General features: G+C 38.7%; 1 protein-coding gene across 1 annotated transcript in view; it reads right to left on the bottom strand.

The window, feature by feature from the left end:
- znrf1 (zinc and ring finger 1) overlaps window positions 1-19,094 on the bottom strand; it is a 55,580-nt gene that overhangs the window by 16,259 nt on the left and 20,227 nt on the right. The window contains exon 2 of the mRNA XM_053631270.1: window positions 1,852-1,947. Within this exon, the coding sequence (XP_053487245.1) occupies window positions 1,852-1,947 (96 nt within the window). The remainder of the gene's footprint in view (window positions 1-1,851; window positions 1,948-19,094) is intronic.

Genomic DNA, 19,094 nt, shown 5'->3' with positions numbered 1-19,094 from the left:
TAACAACTCGACAAAGTCGAGCTCTTGAACACGCTCAGACTCATTGTCCAGCAGTGAGCACATGCAGAGTCATCTTCAGCACCATTTTAGTTCTGAGTTCGGTTTTTAATCAGACCCATTTGGGCTTGTTTCTCATTTTAAAATCATTTACACACTTGGTGTGGATTTACGGTTATCCATATCTGCTTATCTAGCTCCAATTAAAAACAGTCCACCAACTGACCACTCATTAGTTACAAATTCAGAACCACACACCAATAACATTTCAGAATTTATTTCAGATTCTGTAATTTTACTGATTTTACCATCAATTGACTCGTGTCCTTTGTATAGTGTGTGTGACAGTGTACTAGTCTAATCATGAACTTTACATCTATGCTAGCTGAGGCCCTCCAAGTGGCCAGGACCCCGGTGCCCAGTAGTTCCGATCAGTAATTCGTCCCTGACCAACATCTGTAACTAAAGCTTACACGAATGAACTTGATTCACAAACATCCTCAACCTCAAATGCGTTGCCTGTGGTCCCATCTGACCCAAAACCATTTCTTGGCATGCTTGCTCTCAGGCTTTACGTCTGCTCCAGCCAATATACACATAATGTAACGGAGATCAGTCAATATGCAGGTAATTCAGAAATGAAGTTACTGGCATCAAAATCAATATGGAGGGGAAAAAAACCCAAAAAAACCATCACCGCCACTTATGCAGATTTTTTTAAACCACAGTAGGGTTTTTAATACCACACCATTATGCACCACAAATACCAGAGAAAATATTAAATGGAGAGAGAGGGGGAGAGAGAGAGAGAGAGAGAGAGAGGCTAACGGGAAAATGGCGCACAGAGAGAGGAAGAAGAGACAGAAACAAGGAAATAGGGAAGTGCCAATAATAATTATATGCTGTATCAGCAGAGATTTGCAAAACTACGGATTTTTATATAGCATATATGTTCACATGCAACTCTCTTCACATACCGCACTACTTGTTTTGAATCTCACCGCCTGCTACACGATACACACTGCCGAGGCAGAACGATGGTAGAATGATTTGAATAATCTGGTCATTTTTAATTAATAACAGTGCACGGATGAGCAAGCAAATCAAAGCTGCTCTGTAGGTAAACTCCCCTGCTGTAAGTAACAGTCATTACACGGTTAAACATACTGACTGAGAATAAAGACACTTGACAGACTTGAATATCTTTTGTGACGTGAGGACGGTTCATAGCCCAACCGCTGGCCAGTGACTTATTGACTTATTGGTGGAATAGATAATGTATTTATCATTTGTCCACACCTGATGAAGATAATTCAACACAATGATATCAACATGGGTTTCAGATATTATCATGGCTCTGTGTAGACAAGGCTGCCTGTGTGGGCTTATTTTTAGGAAACTTTTATGTTTCCATAATGACATTATCCCATTCTGTCTTCTAAGGTTGTTTCCTTTGGACCAGTTGGAAGAAGTCCTTTTTGGAAAAGGCAATCCTATAATTCTGTTAATCATGCAAGATTTCTAAAAATCAAACTGTACACAGAACTCACAAAATCTTATATCGTACAGCATAGTAAAATATTAAGACAATCATCATAATCTGATATTATTACATCAGCACATGCACAGAAGAAATGCTGTGAATGAACTAAAGAGAGAGAAACAGAGAGACAGGGACAGTGGGGACGAAGACTGGGGGTCATTCAGAGTTTACAGACGCTTATTGATGAGTCACGTAAGAGACGGAAAAAAGAGACATCATTAACAAAGGACTAAAATAGAACGATGGATGAACAGAGTGGCAGTGTGGGACGAGTGTACAGGATGTGTGCTGCATTGAGAGGCGTGGCTTACCGTTGTATGAGAGGCGGGGCTTACTTAGACACATGATGAAGTGAACCTCCATTTCATTGGACGCCACTGACTTGGAGCAAACAGGACACTTGAAACCTGAAAGACACAGAGAGGAGTGCGTAAGAGCCAATCAATAGACAGGGCATGCTGTCAATCAAACTGCACAGCCAATCAGAACCCAAACTCTGGTCCATGTTAAAAGTAACACACGCACACAATTTTCCACTTCAGTCAGAGCACAATAGTGTTTTTCAGTTTATGCCTGCAGCAAGGCTAATTCTCCTAACAAACAAGGAAAGCATACAGCTACTAGTTTAGTATTTTGCATATAAATGCTGTAATACATGAACAGTTTTATTCACTCATCTTGAGCCTATTCTGGAGCCAGTCCAGGGAGTGAGGCTATGAATTGGATCCATACACCATGGATTAGACATCAAGTCCATCGCATGGCATCATACGCATTCATACAACACATTCATACACTCATTCACAACTAACAGCAATTTAGAGCAGTCAATCCACCTACTGGCATGTTTTTGAACCTGGAGAACACACCCTCTACCTGAGACGGATGCTTTTGTAGAGTGATCAATTTTGCACAAAGTGATTTTTGCTTAATCATGGATGGCTTATCAAAGATGGCTTAGGATTACAATTGCTATGATAGCTTTACGACTGCAGTTGCCACAAACAGTTTTGCCCTCAAGTCTCTGACCTGTTCATGCCCAGATCAGATTACGTCAGAGTTTGTTGGAAAATCATACCACACTGCTCAGACATTCCATGACCGACAAACGGCGATTGAACATTCAGTCGGTGAAAACAAACGCTGACCAACGGCAAGAGACACCGACAGGGTTAACGCACTGATCTGACAAAACCTGGCAAAAGCGTCTGTTGGCGTAGTGTGAACTAGGCTTAACGTGTATTTCCTCCAGAAAACGTGAAGCCAGCAGTCACATCTTTTGGAGCTGCTACTCATGCTGCGTCACAGGACAGCTGAACAAGTGCAAACTTCCACATACATGAGCTCACAGATGCCCACGCACTGTCTGACAAGGGAGAGAGTACCCATCCCTCCCACCCAGAGAGCAGGGTCAATTACGCTCTCTTGGACTCCTGGCTGTGGCATCATCAAAACTCAAACTCCTGACAATAGAGTGAATGTGTTTCTGTTGCACCACTCAGGTGCCTGTACATTTTATTTCTAGCCAAGCTGCTCCTTTGAGGATTGTTTCATTACATTAACAGGACGCCGCTGAGCTCACAGTCAATAACATGGCCAATAATCGCACCAAACCTTCTCTCAGTCGGCACAGGCAATCAAATCAGAAAGCACAAAACTGACAAGTTTGTTGAAAAAGAGCAGCCCATGTTTTCAAGGAATTCTCAGAAATTGCAGTTAACGGCAAGTTTTTCGACTGGACCAGGTTAACGTGCCTGTTTTAAATGTCTCATCTTACTGGCAGGCGCATGAGTGACGTACTGGAGTAGATTAAGTGTGTCAACTGCGCAACAGGTGTTCAAATGTGTCAGGTTTTGTTCCAGTAGCGTAGTGAGCCTGCAACATGCTGATGACAGTCACCTGGAACATCAAACCCCTCAACACTCCGTCACTCAGCGGTCAGGAAGTCAGGAACGGCTGCCTGACATATTGTGTGTGTGTGTTCATCTTTATACAGCAGCTGAAACAATTCAGTTCAGTCAGATATTAATGCGGGACAATCTTTAGCCATGACACATCACGTTGCAGGTTCACCAGTTTACTTTAACTTAGAGAGAGCTTTCCTTCGTGATCACATGGACTTAATGATTTTTTTTTCTTTTATATGCACTCTTGTTCTTTCGCAGACATTTAGGGGGAAATAAGATGTCGTGCACAGTGCCGTACCACCATGCTCCATCCCCACAGTGTGTCCTGAAACCCACCCACATGCTGAGAAAGCTTTTAGCTTACTGACACAAATCAAAGCTTTTTAATTCAGCCTCAGTACTACTGGGACTACACTACTGGGAGTGCTCGAGGAACACTGCTTATTCGCATTATATCAGTTTATTATATCAGTCAAGAGAGTAAAAAAAAAAGAATCTGAGATGTGGAGAAGGTTCAGATAAAGACGTGGTGAGAACGGCTCATTTTGCTCTACAGTTAACCGTCATATACAGGAATTATACAACGTTCACATAATGTGGTTTTAGTGCAACTATTCCTTCTGCACACAAACTGGGTAATAAATCCCATACTCGAAATGCATTTCAAAAACACATGTATAAATCGGTTAAATAGACTACATGACACCTTATAATGCGTGCCATAAGCCTGTATCAGTACACTTAACATTTTATGACTGATACTTAATCTTAATGGACATTTGCACCAGAAACTATTTCCAACAACTCCAGTCCTTTTTGTTACCAAGTTGAAATACCTTTAAAAATACTTCAAACATGAAGGAAGCTATTGAAGAAAAACTACTTCAGACATTTGACCTTGCTGTGAACTTGAACCTGTTTGGATCAATTCCAAAACCTAATCAGTTCATTCGCTAGTTATAATGAGAATCCTATACAAATCTCACAAATATTCAAGCGCTTGTTCTTGCGCTAACGAGAATCTCTGACGGACGCACAGAAAGCCTGAATACATAATACATCAACTAATTATTTTGCCCCGACACAAAGCGGAGTTCCTGTTACCACCCCAAAGTTGATTATTTTCCAATAACTGCATGTTCCCAAGTTTTATAAATAGTCATTTCCTCACCAGTCTTTTTTCTTTCTCTTTAAGTTAAAGTCCTGAAGACTTTCCCTTACTGACACTTAGAAATAAACATCTTACAGAAAGCTTCAACATAACAACAATTTTTCACGTTTCATTATTGAATAATAAACACCATTTTGTGTTTGCCGTACAAGTCCCTGTGCAAGCTGTTACTATAGAAACGATCGTGCAAACCCGTAATTGTCAGAGATGCTGATTTTATAGAAACCTTAATATGTTCTGACCAATCAGAATCTTGTTCAATTCAACAGTGCTGTGGTATAAATGACTTTAAATAAAGAGAATATAATCTGTCAGAATTATAGCAGCGTTTTTGACCAGTTTGCTCAGTCATTAACCGTCTAATTTGTACTTTATTACTTTAACACTGCCAATAAATAGAACATTAAAAATATCAGAATTGTTTCTCTTGCAAGGTTGCTCAGACTTGAAGACTGTTGAATAGTAGACAGTAGTAGTTAATAAAATAAAATAAAAACAACTCCGTGACTGGATTAGTGATCTCAAGGTGAAGCTTATGCCAATTTACCTCCAATTAGCCCCTCCCACTTAATTTTAAAAGGGGAGGAATTCAGCAATCACAAATTATTCCCAAGAATACCATTCAACTTATTAGAAAGCAACCACCGACCTTGAGTGTTTGTGAAGCATGATTATTTAAGTGGTAACTTTAAAAAAAAAAAAAAAAAAAAAAAAAAAAAACTTTTTAAAACTCCAGTATATTATTTTTATTACATGATGATGATATTGTGAACTGTAATGAGTTAAAAAAAAAAAAAAAGGTGATTGTATATTTGTCACACATTTTGTTCAGTCAGTGTAGACTACAACAAGCATATCTCAGTGACATGGCTCTGCTAGGCCTGAATAAAATGTGGAAAAACCACACACACACACACACACACACACACACACACACACACACACACACACGATCAACACTAGCATGGCATCAGCGACAGAGCTGGAGGGGAAGTGTGTTACAGAGTCATTCACACACGTAATCTAAACTGTGCCAGCCTGCACTGCTCTGCTCTGCACCACATACACACACACACACACACACACACACACACACACACACACACACACACACACGGCTATGTCCTCAACAGACATACATCCAGACATGCCTAGTGGCACTCACATTGTTCACTGACCTGCTATGGGACACACTGACCCTCTGACACACACACACACACACACACACCTCAGCAAACAACACTGCTATTAGTACAGTTGCTCAATAGCAGTATATTTGAATACCATTACCATAAAAAATGATGTACAACGCCGTTATCACGGACATTTCAATTTTCTGTTTCAGCATTTGGGAGGAGGCTGTCGAAGTACACAACACTTTTGGGAATATTTTAAGCGAGAGAGGATGAGAAACAGAGAATGAGGGAGAGAGAGAAGAAGAGGGACAGGAAAAAGGAAAAGGAAGGTTCAACCCTCAACACAAAGTGTGAATTGACAAATCACCAAAAAAATCATCTAGAACACAATATACCTCTATATACACAACACAAGATCGTCAGACACACTCTAATGTACCGTTCCACACGAAAGCACGCTGAATATTGTGTCTCAAAATTGTTGTTTGCCAGGTATAATGACAGCTGTCTTGTAAGGGTCATTATTTTTTTAACAAATTTGAAGCATCCCACATGTCCGCCTAGCAGAAGGTAATCCCACAACTCTGTCATTTCAATGAAGTCTCATTAAATGAACAGTGTTATTCTCTCTCTCGCCCTCTTTTGCTCGTTCATATACACACACACACACACACACACACACACACACACACACACACACTTCAGTCAGCATGACTAAGCAGTTCTGAGGAGACGCGTTAATCTCATTGGTTTCAGCCCAAACACCATATGGCCTAAACACAATGCATTTGGAGTACAATAAATGTGTGTGTGTATGTGTGTGTATGTGTGTGTGTGTTGGCTTTAGGCTTTTACAATGAACAAATATCCTCATGATTATACTGGAGGAATACAGATCAGGTCTGACCTTGAGGAGACCCTTTGGCTTGTCCTCTGTGTGTGTGCGCGTGTGTGTGTGCGTGTGTGTGTGTGCGCGTGTTCTAAAGATTCCCTTTTGTTTACTCAAGCTAATTTTAGGCTTTAGGGTTAGTGAAATTAAAGGTATACTTCACCAAGAAATTAAATGTAGACCCAAAATCTTTTCCATAAATGCATGTGGTGGTTTAGGACACCATAGGTCTTACTGTAATCTATAATCATTAACAAAACTTTGCACCTACAAAGTTGGGGGTTCGAATCCCGCCTCCGCCCTGTGTGTGCAGAGTTTGCATGTTCTCCCTGTGCTTCGGGGGTTTCCTCCAGGTACTCCTGTCCAGGGTATCCCTCGCCGTGTACCCAGAGCCCCCTGGGATAGGGGTTCTCTGTGTAGTATAAGCGGTACAGAAAATGGATGGGTGGATGGAAGTATTGTTATGGAGGCAGCCATGTAGTTTAAATGTTGTCTCACTCTGCTCTCAGGCCAGTGCAGGGATGACGTCATTTTGTATGTCAAAACCCGGAAATGAGTTAGCATTTTAGCCCTTCTGGTTCCATCGTCCCGAGTCAATGGGTTGTTTGAATAGGATTTTGGATAAAAGCCTGAAATAAGGTCTGTGGTGAACACAAGCGCAAAATATTTTCACATTTTATTCTAAGACATAAAATACACCAGTAATACCCCACTCATGAGTTTTTTTTAAAGCCTTTACGTGTATTGAAAAAGGCGTTCGTTAACATGTTGCTAAATGGGACTACAGACGTTGTCAGGGACATTAAACGTCATCACGCTGAAAAGGAAAAGTATTTGCAGATAAAGTGGCTCAGGTATGCTGTGCACAATTCCCCCAAAAATGTGGATGAAGATTCCACAGAGAAATCCGTATTATGGAAAATGTTTTAAATCAAGTTTGGAAAACTTGTCGGAAACTTCGTGATGGTGAAGTCGAGTGACCGTGGTGTAGTTCATTTATGGCATACGGTTAGATTTTTATTTCTGCCGATTGTATTTAGGATTCAAACTTCATAAAAGTTGTGTTCATTTGTGAAAATTATCTTGATGGACAAAACGTGGTAGTATTGTAAACTTTTGTTGACCACAGAGCTTATTTTTAATTAATTTTTTATTTTACTTTTTTACAATAATCCAAAAGCCTATGTGAAAATCCTATTGGGTTTTGTCGAGGGAACAAGTGTGATGGTAAATTCCCTGTTCCGGTACAAAATGATGTCATCCCTGCACCGCTCTATTGGGTGATTTGGCTGCGTCTCTCCTCCTGTATACACTGTTATTGCCTTTTCTGCATTCGCCTGAATTGTTTTCATTTGGTTGCATATTGTTATATTTTCATTTGGTTGATGGCATTTTTATTTTTACTTATCCTATATTTTTGGTACAATTTTATTTATATTTTGCTTCTACGAGATGATGCACTTTAAGGACCAGTCTAATTTGATGCAAAGATTTGTACATTAGCAGGAATGTAGCACAACATGGATGTGAAAGCAGCGGTCTGTTTATTTAAATGTGAAAGTGCAATAAAAAATATGCTGTCCCTAAAATCAGTGAATTATTTATGAATAATAAATAATCGTGATCTCAATATTGATCAAAATAATCATGATTATCGTTTTGGCCATAATCATGCAGCCCTAAGTCTCAGTTATCTCCTTTTTAAATCATAATGGGTAGACAACTTCCAACCCCGTGGACTAAAGCTAACCCTGGTGTTTCTTTTACAGGAGACCTGGACATGGTTATTGTAGATTATACGCAAGCCTTGATTGAAAAATTGAACAGTGTGCATGGTAATGTCTCTGCTTCTCTCCCTTTACCTTCAGAGAAACCTACTCACCCCTTTCTCCCAGGTGATGCAAGACTGGTGAAAAGGAAAGTTAGAGAATCAATCAACAGTTAACCCTTTGTCTCTGTTGTGTGTCAAGCATGATCTATACTCTGCCTTTCTTTGAATAAATTAGAGATCTTGCCATTTGAACTTTGTGTGTCTGTGTGTCATTTGGCAAACTCTCCCAAGCGCTTGGTGCGGGAAGTGTGTAGTGGGGCGAGGGCACATTCTTTCTTGTGTACATTCTCTTTCTTTTATTCTAACATCGCTAAGCTCTCAAAAGTTCATGAACAGATATTCGATTTGTCACTACAAGACGGGGAAAAATTTGAAATGTTTCATGATTGTGGCATGCTCATGTATAATTTTTCCACTGTACGTCAGTAGTAGCGCATGCGTTTGTGTTTGACAGACGTAATATAAAGAAATAATGAACATAAACATTAAACACCTTGCACGTTTATAATCTGATAGTCAGTGAAGATTTTTGCAGGTTATATTTACTTCACCAGTGAATGAAACCATAGAAATGAATGTTCCACATACTCATTCCCAACATGAAAGTAAAAACGTCTGCTCCTGAGACTTTGATGCACACCTTTAACTTGCATAGCACAGAATATTGCTAGACGCCAGTTTTCTTTATCTTCGGGGTGGCTGTGGCTCAGGTGGGAGAGTGAGTTGTCCACTAATCGTAGGGTTGGTGGTTCGATTCCCGGCCCACATGACTACATACTGAAGTGTCCTTGGGCAAGACACCGAACCCCAAGTTGCTCCGGATGGCAAGTTAGCGCCTTGCATGGCAGCTCTGCTACCATTGGTGTGTGAGTGTGTGTGTGAATGGGTGAATGAGACACAGTGTAAAGCGCTTTGGATAAAATTATATAATAGAGCTATATAAGTGCAGACCATTTACCATTCTCACTGACTTCAGGTAGACGCTATGCATAAATATGTGAATAGTGATGTCAGTGTTTGAATAGTGGCACCTCAAGTAAATTCCTATTAGTTCCTAATTCCAATGTTGAAGCAAGTGCATGACGACAGGAGTGTAAATTTTCATAAAAGATGGTGTCTTAAAACAAAATCGGTCAAACTTATTGTATTTTTAAGTCCTAGTTCCAAAAGGGTTAGTATTTTTGTGAAACTGAACATATATAATTGTGAAATGTGACATTTATACTATAAGACATTGGCGAAGAAAAAAAATTGTTTTAACTTTTCTTCACTATATAGTAATATACTCAATTACTAAGAAATGTAAATATTTAGGGATAAATTACTCACTGGTGCTACTGACTTGTTACTATTTCAAAGGGATTTTTTTTAAAAATCCATGTGTTTTGGAGAGGCAGTGACACAGACTGGCCTCACACCAAATTAAACCCAATTTTGTCAAACAGGAAACATTTTGTGCTCAATTTCACTATAATCCTGCATGTCTTTGGGCCACACATAGATGGATTGTGTTCATTATTTCTTTTTTGTCTTTAGGTGAGAGAATGGGGCTAGAGCAATAATATTATTAGATCACAGTCTGTAAAATCAGCAGAAGGAGAGACTGCCTTTGGGAGAGTAGATTAATAAATATGCACGTTAGTGAGTTATGCAGCGTCAAGTTGGCTGAATAGCCTTCAGAGAGAGAGAGAAAATCTCAACGTTGCCCTTATTCACCCCTCAAACCTCTGGCCTGCTTCTAACACACACTAACACACACACACACACACACACACACACACACACACACACACACGTCTCTCGCTCCTCCTCAACGAGTGACCCACTTTCCCCCGGCTGCTATTTTCAGTGGCTCTTTAAGGATGCAACAAGAGACAGAGTGTATTAGCAGGAGGAGAGAAATACACCAAATACATGAGGGGACACATTAAAGACAGCTAATTCATGAAACAGAGAGAAAGAGAGGGAAAGAGAGAAAGATACAGACATACTGTGAGACAAAGATGTAGAGAAATGGTAATAGAAGGAGAGACAGGAAAAACAGAGACAGTGGCAAAAGAAGGAGGGGAGACTAACAAACAAACAAGGAATGAAGGCTAGAAAATACAAGACTTTAGTAACATCAGAAAGTGAGAAAGATACGCAAAGGATGAGAAATATACATTCAGGATGAAGGTTGTATGAGAAAAACATGAGTAAAGACAGGCACTTGAAGGATTGAAATTCCTGAAGGGAAACAAATATTCATAAGTGTTAAAGGTTACATAAACCCAATTCCCTTGAAGAGTAAAGGACACAGAAACATGAAAAACGATTCGCTTCTGGTAAAACTTAATTTCACGCTTAATAATCAAGTTCATATCACTTTAACCTGGCAAATTTGCAAGTACTGGACTCAAGAGTCAGTAAAAAAAAAAAAATAGGCTGGTCTTTGTCCTCTTCTTATTTTGTGTTAAAAATAAGGACTTTCTAATTATTAATGTCAGTGATTTTGGTGGAATCTGTAAACAATTATAAATCTTAAAATTTAACATTCCCTCTCAAGCCACTGCTCCAAAACACATGCCAAGGCTAAACAGACTAACAGGCATTGTCTTGACTAGTTGGATGCTGGTGGAATCAAACCGATAGGACTTTTAAGTAAGTGTTAAGTAAATGTTGTTTGTGGCATCAAAGTTGCAAAAAAAAGAAAGAAAGAAAAAAAAAAAAAACAGCTAGCTGACGAATGTTAGCTGTTTACTAAACCACTACATGATACCATATCAGGCAAACCCACAACTGTCTCAATAATGCAGTATAACAGTGCATTTAAGAGAAAAACAGACTGACATACGGACTACTAGAAAACAGAAGTGCAGAGAGACAGTTGTGAGACTGTAATAAAAGTTCAACAACATTTTACTTTGAGTCTTATGTTTACATTCAGTATCAATTTTAAAAACTATCAGTTGATCAATCGCTTATCAGCAGGTACTGCCCAACTTCGTTATCGGTAAAATCTTTGGTCGACTTCTCTTAGCTAGACATAAAAAAAATTTCCTGTCTCAAAGATAGTAAAACAACAAGGGAAACAGAGAGACAAAAAGAAGAAAAAAAAAAAAGGATGGCAAAGGGCCACATTTTACATGGTATAATCTGTGAAAATAATCTGTAATATACTTCCAGTATCATTAAGTCATGATGTCGAGGACACTTCAAAATAATATCCATTCTCGAGGAGGCTGGCTAAGTAAGGAGAAGATTTGAGCAGTGTTTGCACACTCTCATATAAAAGTCTGTCCCAATTTGAAGGCAAATTAAAAGATGTTTGTCTTCCAAGAGTTCTTATTTTGGACAGGTTGAAAAGGAGCATTCCTTGTGCCCTTATAAGCAAATCTTATGATTCTGAAGTGTGTGACACAAAACACTGAGCAAAGGTAGGAAGGCCTTAACGCAACACACACACTAATCAGCTAATTAGACAAACTCATTAGTAAATGACCTTGAATGACCCTCTTACACTATCTGCACTATCCGTGTGCACTTGTGTGATCCCTACTGACCAGACACACAGTCAGCAGAATAAGAGTGCTGGATCGTATTCACCCTGAAAATATCAGTATTAATATTTAATCATGTACACAGTATAGCGTGTAGCCACTTAGCCTCTATGAAAGCCAATTCTTGTTAGCACAAGACAGATGTGCAAGCAGGCTTGGCGTGTGAGCTTTGTTTTGATCTCTGTGTGGTCCAATGTTCACTGGATTACAGGGGGAAAAAAAGCTGCAGATGGCAATGACAAGGCCAAGCACTGTTCGGGAGTTGTAATGTTCATAGCACAGGGCCGTTTCTAGACTATAGGCAGCCCTATACAAGAACTCTAAATTACCAAAGTCACTGAAAATCATACAAACCTTAAAAAAGGAAAAAAAGGGAAGAAAAAAAAAAAGTTTGTTTGTATTTGGGTTTATCGCCATACCAGCTTCAATGGCTATTTCATGGCGAATACAGGTATTTCAGACATAAATAAAACAAAATTCAGTAATAAAAGTAATAGGTAATTAAAAAATAAGAAATAAAAATAAAAGATCACAATATAATTCAGATTTTAAAAAGTCAGACATTTCTATACAACATAACTCTATATAAGATTCTTCACATTTTGCAGAAAAGTTTTCCTGGGTCCGTCAAAGCAAGTCTTCCAAAGTCCTAAAAAAAAACCCAAAAAACACAACAACAACAAAAAACCTACGCCTAATTATACAGGATCATCAGCAATATTAAAACATACAATCAAATAAACATATGTACCAATGAAACTAACTTCTGCAATTCTCAGAGATTTTTTGGCCCCTCGTACCATCCTCTTCACAGTGCGTTGAGATAATATAGACACGCGTCCATTTCCAGGTTGATTCATAACATTTCCAGTTAACTGGAACTTCTTAATTATTGCCCTGATGGTGGAAATGGGCATTTTCAATGCTTGTGCTATTTTCTTATAGCCACTTCCCATTTTGTGAAGCTCAACAACCTTTTGCCGCACATCACAGCTCTATTCCTTGGTATTACCCACTGTTATGAATGACTAAGGGAATTTGGCCTGTGTTACCTATTTATACCCCTGTGGAAAAGGAAGTCATGGTTGAACAATTTCCTGTTCCTGGTCACCCAAGTGTACTAAAAAAATGCAAAATAAATATTGATGGGAATATACTATACAAGTATATTTTTCTCATATGAATTCAAAGGGGTGCCAATAATTATTGCACACCTATATTTAAAGATTATTTTTAATAAACCTGTGTTGTGTTTGCAGTTGTTTTACATCTATGAGAGCAGAGTAGTTTTGTGAATTTTATAAACAAAATATCAAAAGGTTAAACGATAAAGAATTTTTCACAACATTCTTTGCTCATATTTACCAAGGATGCCAATATTAGTGAGGGCCCTATAAGCATTTTAAGAGAGGACACTAGTTTTGAAAAACTCCAACAGATAGTTGTCAAGAACAATCATGTTAGGTAAGCAGTGGGTTTATGGCACATCTTTCATTAGCTAATTGATAAATGACAAAAGCAAGAGGTCTACAATAAACTAATGCTATAATGAAAAAGAACCAATGACTAACTTGATGGATAATGCTTTCCTCATCAGAGGCTCAATCACTAGTAACAATGTTTGGTAGTTTGGAAAGGGGAGAAGATACTCCAGCTTTGCTCTTTATACATCAATCAGATTTCTAGAAAACCAAGCTTAAAATTAGTGCCACTGGCAACCACAATCAACAAGCAACATACCCTATAAGAATATAATCAATTATTTACTCATTCTGGTGATGCAGGTTAATGATGTGGAGGGCTCACACAATGCTGAGGGCCAAGGCATTGTCTACTTTGTCTAGACATGGCAAGAAGCACCAAGAAGACAAACCCAAATAAGACCATGTACAGCAGATATAGACAATATGCCAGGTAGTATGTTGGAGATAATGCAATCCATAATTTTGAGATATCAAATAAACGTTAAAGAACCAATGTGGGAAAATGCTATGAAGTGGTAGACATCCAATAAAGTGGATCAATTTAATGAGAAGGAAATATTACGGCCATCCCGACTATAAGCTTTGTAACTGTTAGCAAGTCGGCCATTTTCTTTTTGAGAGGGGAAAAAAAACAGAACAGAAAGTAGTTGAAAACTTCAATAAGGTACTTGTGCATTATATTCTAAACTAAATCCCAAAGCTATACATGTTAATGGTAAATCCTTATTGAAGACTGTAATACAAGCCTTTGTGTGTTGCTCATTTGAAGCAGAGCTTATGGGGGAAACTCTAGACCTTAATAAGCTCATGGCAGGTCACACAGGAGACACTGAGTTTAGAGGGCTTTGGGAAAGTGTGTGTGTGTGCGACCTTAATCCCTGTGACTCACTTTAGGTGTCGTGAAGGAACAGCTGTAGATCAGTGGGACACCGCACAGAACATGAATGCAGTACTGACTAAGCAGAATTCGAGCCTGACACCCAAAACACTGAGTAAAAACATCAATGAAGAAATCTGAATGTAGGGAGGAAGAAAAAAAGTTAGCTAAGCCATTCTATATCAAAAGAAAACTATTTATATAAACTTCTCATGTGACTCAGGAGCACCTATATAACAACATACATGTTTATAATAGATCAGTGGCCAGTTCAGGTATTTCATGTGTTCCAGCTCAAGCACACCTGGTGGAACTAACGAAGCCGTTGGTAGCTGCATCAGGTGTGCTTGAGACAACACCTGTTTTTATATTTGTGCTGTTGTGAAGGAGTCTATTCAGGGGGTTGAATAATTTTGAGACCGGAGAAGTCATTATCAGTTGCATTTTCAGTTGAATTTGTGAAGCATTCGTTGTTTCAATTCAATTGCTCTTGTTTTGCTTCAAAAAAAACCTGATTTGCAATGGGGGTTGAATCATTCTGATTGCAACTGTACATCAATTTTTCTTTTTTGCCCCAAGTGGTAATCAGTCATAAAATCTCTATAAATGCCCGTCTTTGTTCAGCCAATCTCTTTTTGTGTGTGTGTGTGTGTGTGTGTGTGTGTCAAAATAGACAATATTGGCAATAACAGCATGCCTATGAAGTGTTCAAATAATGGACAGAAATTGTCAGAGAAATACTCCTTTCAGAGTCCAAAAGATTTTTTTGAGATTGTAGTTTCACCAAAAAGCACAGATCAAAGCAAAATTGCTATCAATTATTCAGTGGTACAAAGTCCCCCTGGCCAAATACATGAAGAAACAGTTACTTTGGATTTGGTATTCGGCCCAGTGCGTCCTCAGGTTCAGCACCATGTCTCTACTTTTCATCCAAAAGTCAAATAAAATGCAAATGTGTTTCTATTAGCTACTGTTTGATTCAGAAGAGTCAAACACCTAAGTTGTGTCCCAAATGACACACTTCAAAATATGCACTAGGGTTGTCAAAAGTACCGGTACTTCGGTACCAAGTCAGTACTAAAAATAAAAAAAGTTTATGTACCAGATTTTCATAAGTATCGGTATCTGACAGGCTGTCGCGCTGTCTGACAGGTAGTCAGTCGGGAACTTTTCATGGGTGCACCGTGCAACAAGAAGAGCCAAAGCAGCAGCAGCTCCCCCGGTTACCATGACTGCATCCGAAACCATGTACTTACCTACTATATAGTAGGCGAAATACATGTATTTCTCTCAGACGCTCGTTTTCCGCTTTCGGTGCTATTACCGCTAGGTGCGTAAAAGCCGTGCCCCTAAAATTTATGTGCGGATAGATTAACTGTGCTTTCAGGAAGAACGCTGCTTAACCGCAGTATTAATTCAAGCAGTTCAACCAGGTGAGTTTAAAATGATGGTAACAGTTGCATTATGAATGTTGTACATTAGTTAAATTGGAGTGTATTTTGCAAGAAAACATCCTCATTTTTGCTTATTTAATGTTAGCATACGGATGTTTAACGCCAATATGGTCAGGAATCCTCATTAACCATTTAATCCTTTAACTTTTATTGGGATAAAATAAATGGGAGGGCATGATGGGGTTTACTAATTTTACATGTAAGAGGATTTTTGATGAGCGATATATCTGAAATTTATGTGTTGGAAAATAATAGTTGTGTGGTTAGCACCATTTATGTCTTTAATATCAGTCAGTCAGAAAAACATTTCTACTCTTGTCTGGATAACTCTAGTAGCTTTAATAATGATTTACTCGAAGTACAGAATGGCATTTTTAAAAATACATTTTTATCTTGATATTAAACTTTGTTAATGTGTTGTTTAGTTAGCATGTTTTTGTGTTTTGCTTTGGTACCGAAATTGGTACAGAGTACCGTGGAATTTTACTGGTATTGGTACCGACTACTGAAATTTTGGTACCGTGACAACCCTACTATGCACGATGTACTCTACTGTCTATTGTATGAATGTTAGAAGGGTAATATCATCTCAAATGGAACACTAACGCTTTTTATTAACCGGAAGTACAAGCCATTTCCCAGTCAATGGCAAATGACATCAAACACACTTAATGTGTTTCATGGACAAAAATGCATTTCTTCAATATACTGTTTATGTCAATGTTACTTTTTTATGCCCAGCATGACCTTTTATGATTCTGAGCAAATCTGAGCCTGCGTCAGCGCCTGGTAGCCCCTCCCCTCTTCTGCTACGTTACCAAAGATGCGAACAGTGAGTGCATGAAGTGTCGAACATTCCACACTTTGTTTTTTCGGTTGAATAAGTGCATCATCCAGGTAACTTGAAGTGAACTTTTTCTTGTTGGAATTTTCAGTGTGAACACACTACTCACACTATTTATACTACAAAGATGTGTAGTGCCTAAGTGTGTGATCTGACTCTACGACATTGAAGGTCTTCCAGTTTCTCTGTAACATGACAAGCTGCATTTTGCCTTCAACTCCATTTCTCAAACGCAGCAAAAAAATAATAATTTTTTTTTAAATTAATCGCAGAGATTACCTTCATTTTATTTAGACCTGACCATATAAAGTGTCTTGTGTTTGTAAATCTGAAACAAAAAAAGCAAAAATTCATGTTAGTGGCATCACAGTCAACCTATTCATTACACCCACCCACACACACAGACAGACAGGCGCACACACACACACCAATCAGGTGTTCATCCGTAATCTTCTCCAGCTACTCTAGACTCAGACTCTACAGCCTGCTGCGGTCACATGTTTTCCTCACGTCGCCTCCAGCTTGTCGACCTTTAGTCACGTCCCCAAGGCTCGGGTCAATTTCATTTCGTTCAGTTCAATTTCAATTCAGCCGAGATCCTACCAGTATCTAACGTTCACGTTTAAACAATTTCTGAAGCAGTCCAGCTGATTGCACTCACCTGCCTGATAGAATTTACGACACGGCCCTAAAAAGTCGCCAATAAAAATAATGGTGTGACACAGGAAAGTGATTCGTTGTAGCTCTATGATTCTCCAACATATACAGATCCTTAGTTGGCTATATGAATGTGCTGATAATCATTGACATGAAAATGTACGCTTCATGATATTCGGCTCGTCCATTTATTTAGGACGAGGCTGCTGTGGGTGTCGCCGTCCCCATTTTGAAGACAGCGGAAGGATAGTGAAATTGCTTAAGTGCAAAGCGCCTCAATTGGAGGAAAAAAAAACATTTAGAAGCCTAGGAGTATTTAAAGAAAACAATATTCAATATAGGATGGGTATCTGTTAGGGATGCACCGAAATGAATATATTCGGCTTCGGCCGAGAATTATGAAAAACTTGGCCGAAAGCCGAAGACCGAATACCGAACATGTTTTTTTTTGCGTTTTTTCCATTTATTTTGCCATTTTTTTCACCATTGCATAAATTAAATAGTAAAAATGTGCTTTTTACTATTTTGTCTTGTTTTTCAAAGAAAAAAATCAATTACAAAAATTTCAAAATATTTATTTAACACTGAACATTTTTTTTTTCATTCCAGCAGGCATAGGCTACCAACAAGGCGCAATATAACTTTAAATAAATAAATTAGTAAAATAAAAATATTTTTATGTGGTCATCTTTGAGCCCCCCCTTGAATAGCCTATGTTAGGCCTATAACTGACTGCTGAAAGAATGTAACACTCTGTAGCCTACAGCAAAAATGTGCATTAAAAAGTGCATTGACGAGTGCAGAAAAGTGGATGGACCCACAATAAATGAATAATTGTCCTAGACATATGCCTACTTCTTTAACGGCCATTCTTACATCTTTCTCTGACACTCCAAAATGCTTCCACACTGCCGACATGTTTGCTGCAATTAAAGCTTCGCGCGTCTCACTCTGGTTGCTAGGCTATTTGGTTGCGTCATCAAACACGTCATTGTTCGATCAAATTTATTCTGCCTTTTCGCTTATTCGGCCGAACACCGAAAGTGCTTTTTTTTGCTATTTTCGGCCGAATAATTTCGGTTGCCAAACATTCAGTGCAACCCTAGTATCTGTAGTGGCCAATACTTAAGGTTTCAGTATCGGTATTGGAAAATAAAAAGTGGTACCATACCATTACTATTAAATATGTTTGTAAAAGTATGTCTTTTTTTCTTTGTTTTTACAAATACATCATTTGTATGACAGACAGAGCAACACAAATTGTGAACTCAAATGTAGATTAATTTAACAAAACTGAAAAAAGTGGTGCACTTATTTCACAGTAACAGTATTGAATACCATGCTGCATTTGGAGCAAAGCTGCAACTTGTATTTCTCCATCTACAACCGGTAACAACCACTAAAGACACCCCATTCTTTTCAACTCATCAACTTGGGTGGTCCTCTCAACTCCAAGCTCATTCACAACATTTCCACTCATGTTTGACCGACAAAAAGACCCTCCACAATAAGTCTTAGGCACACTTCTGGTCACCATGTCATGGTCGCTCTAGTCTGACAAACAAAATCATGGGATTATTTTCTCCAATAAGGAGAATGCAGCGGTCCTTGTGCCACATTTCAAAAGGACAAACTGTCTTGGGAGACTTAGACCTTTCTTATAAACTCTCTCTCGTATCGGGAGAACATCCACACTGAGGTATCGGCACTTCAAATGTAATACTTTTCAATACCATATTCAAGACATTACAAAAAAGTGATCTTC

Source organism: Ictalurus furcatus, chromosome 8, assembly GCF_023375685.1.
Source record: "Ictalurus furcatus strain D&B chromosome 8, Billie_1.0, whole genome shotgun sequence".
Taxonomy (NCBI): Eukaryota; Metazoa; Chordata; class Actinopteri; order Siluriformes; family Ictaluridae; genus Ictalurus; species Ictalurus furcatus.
This window is presented reverse-complemented; position numbering and strand designations above follow the sequence as displayed.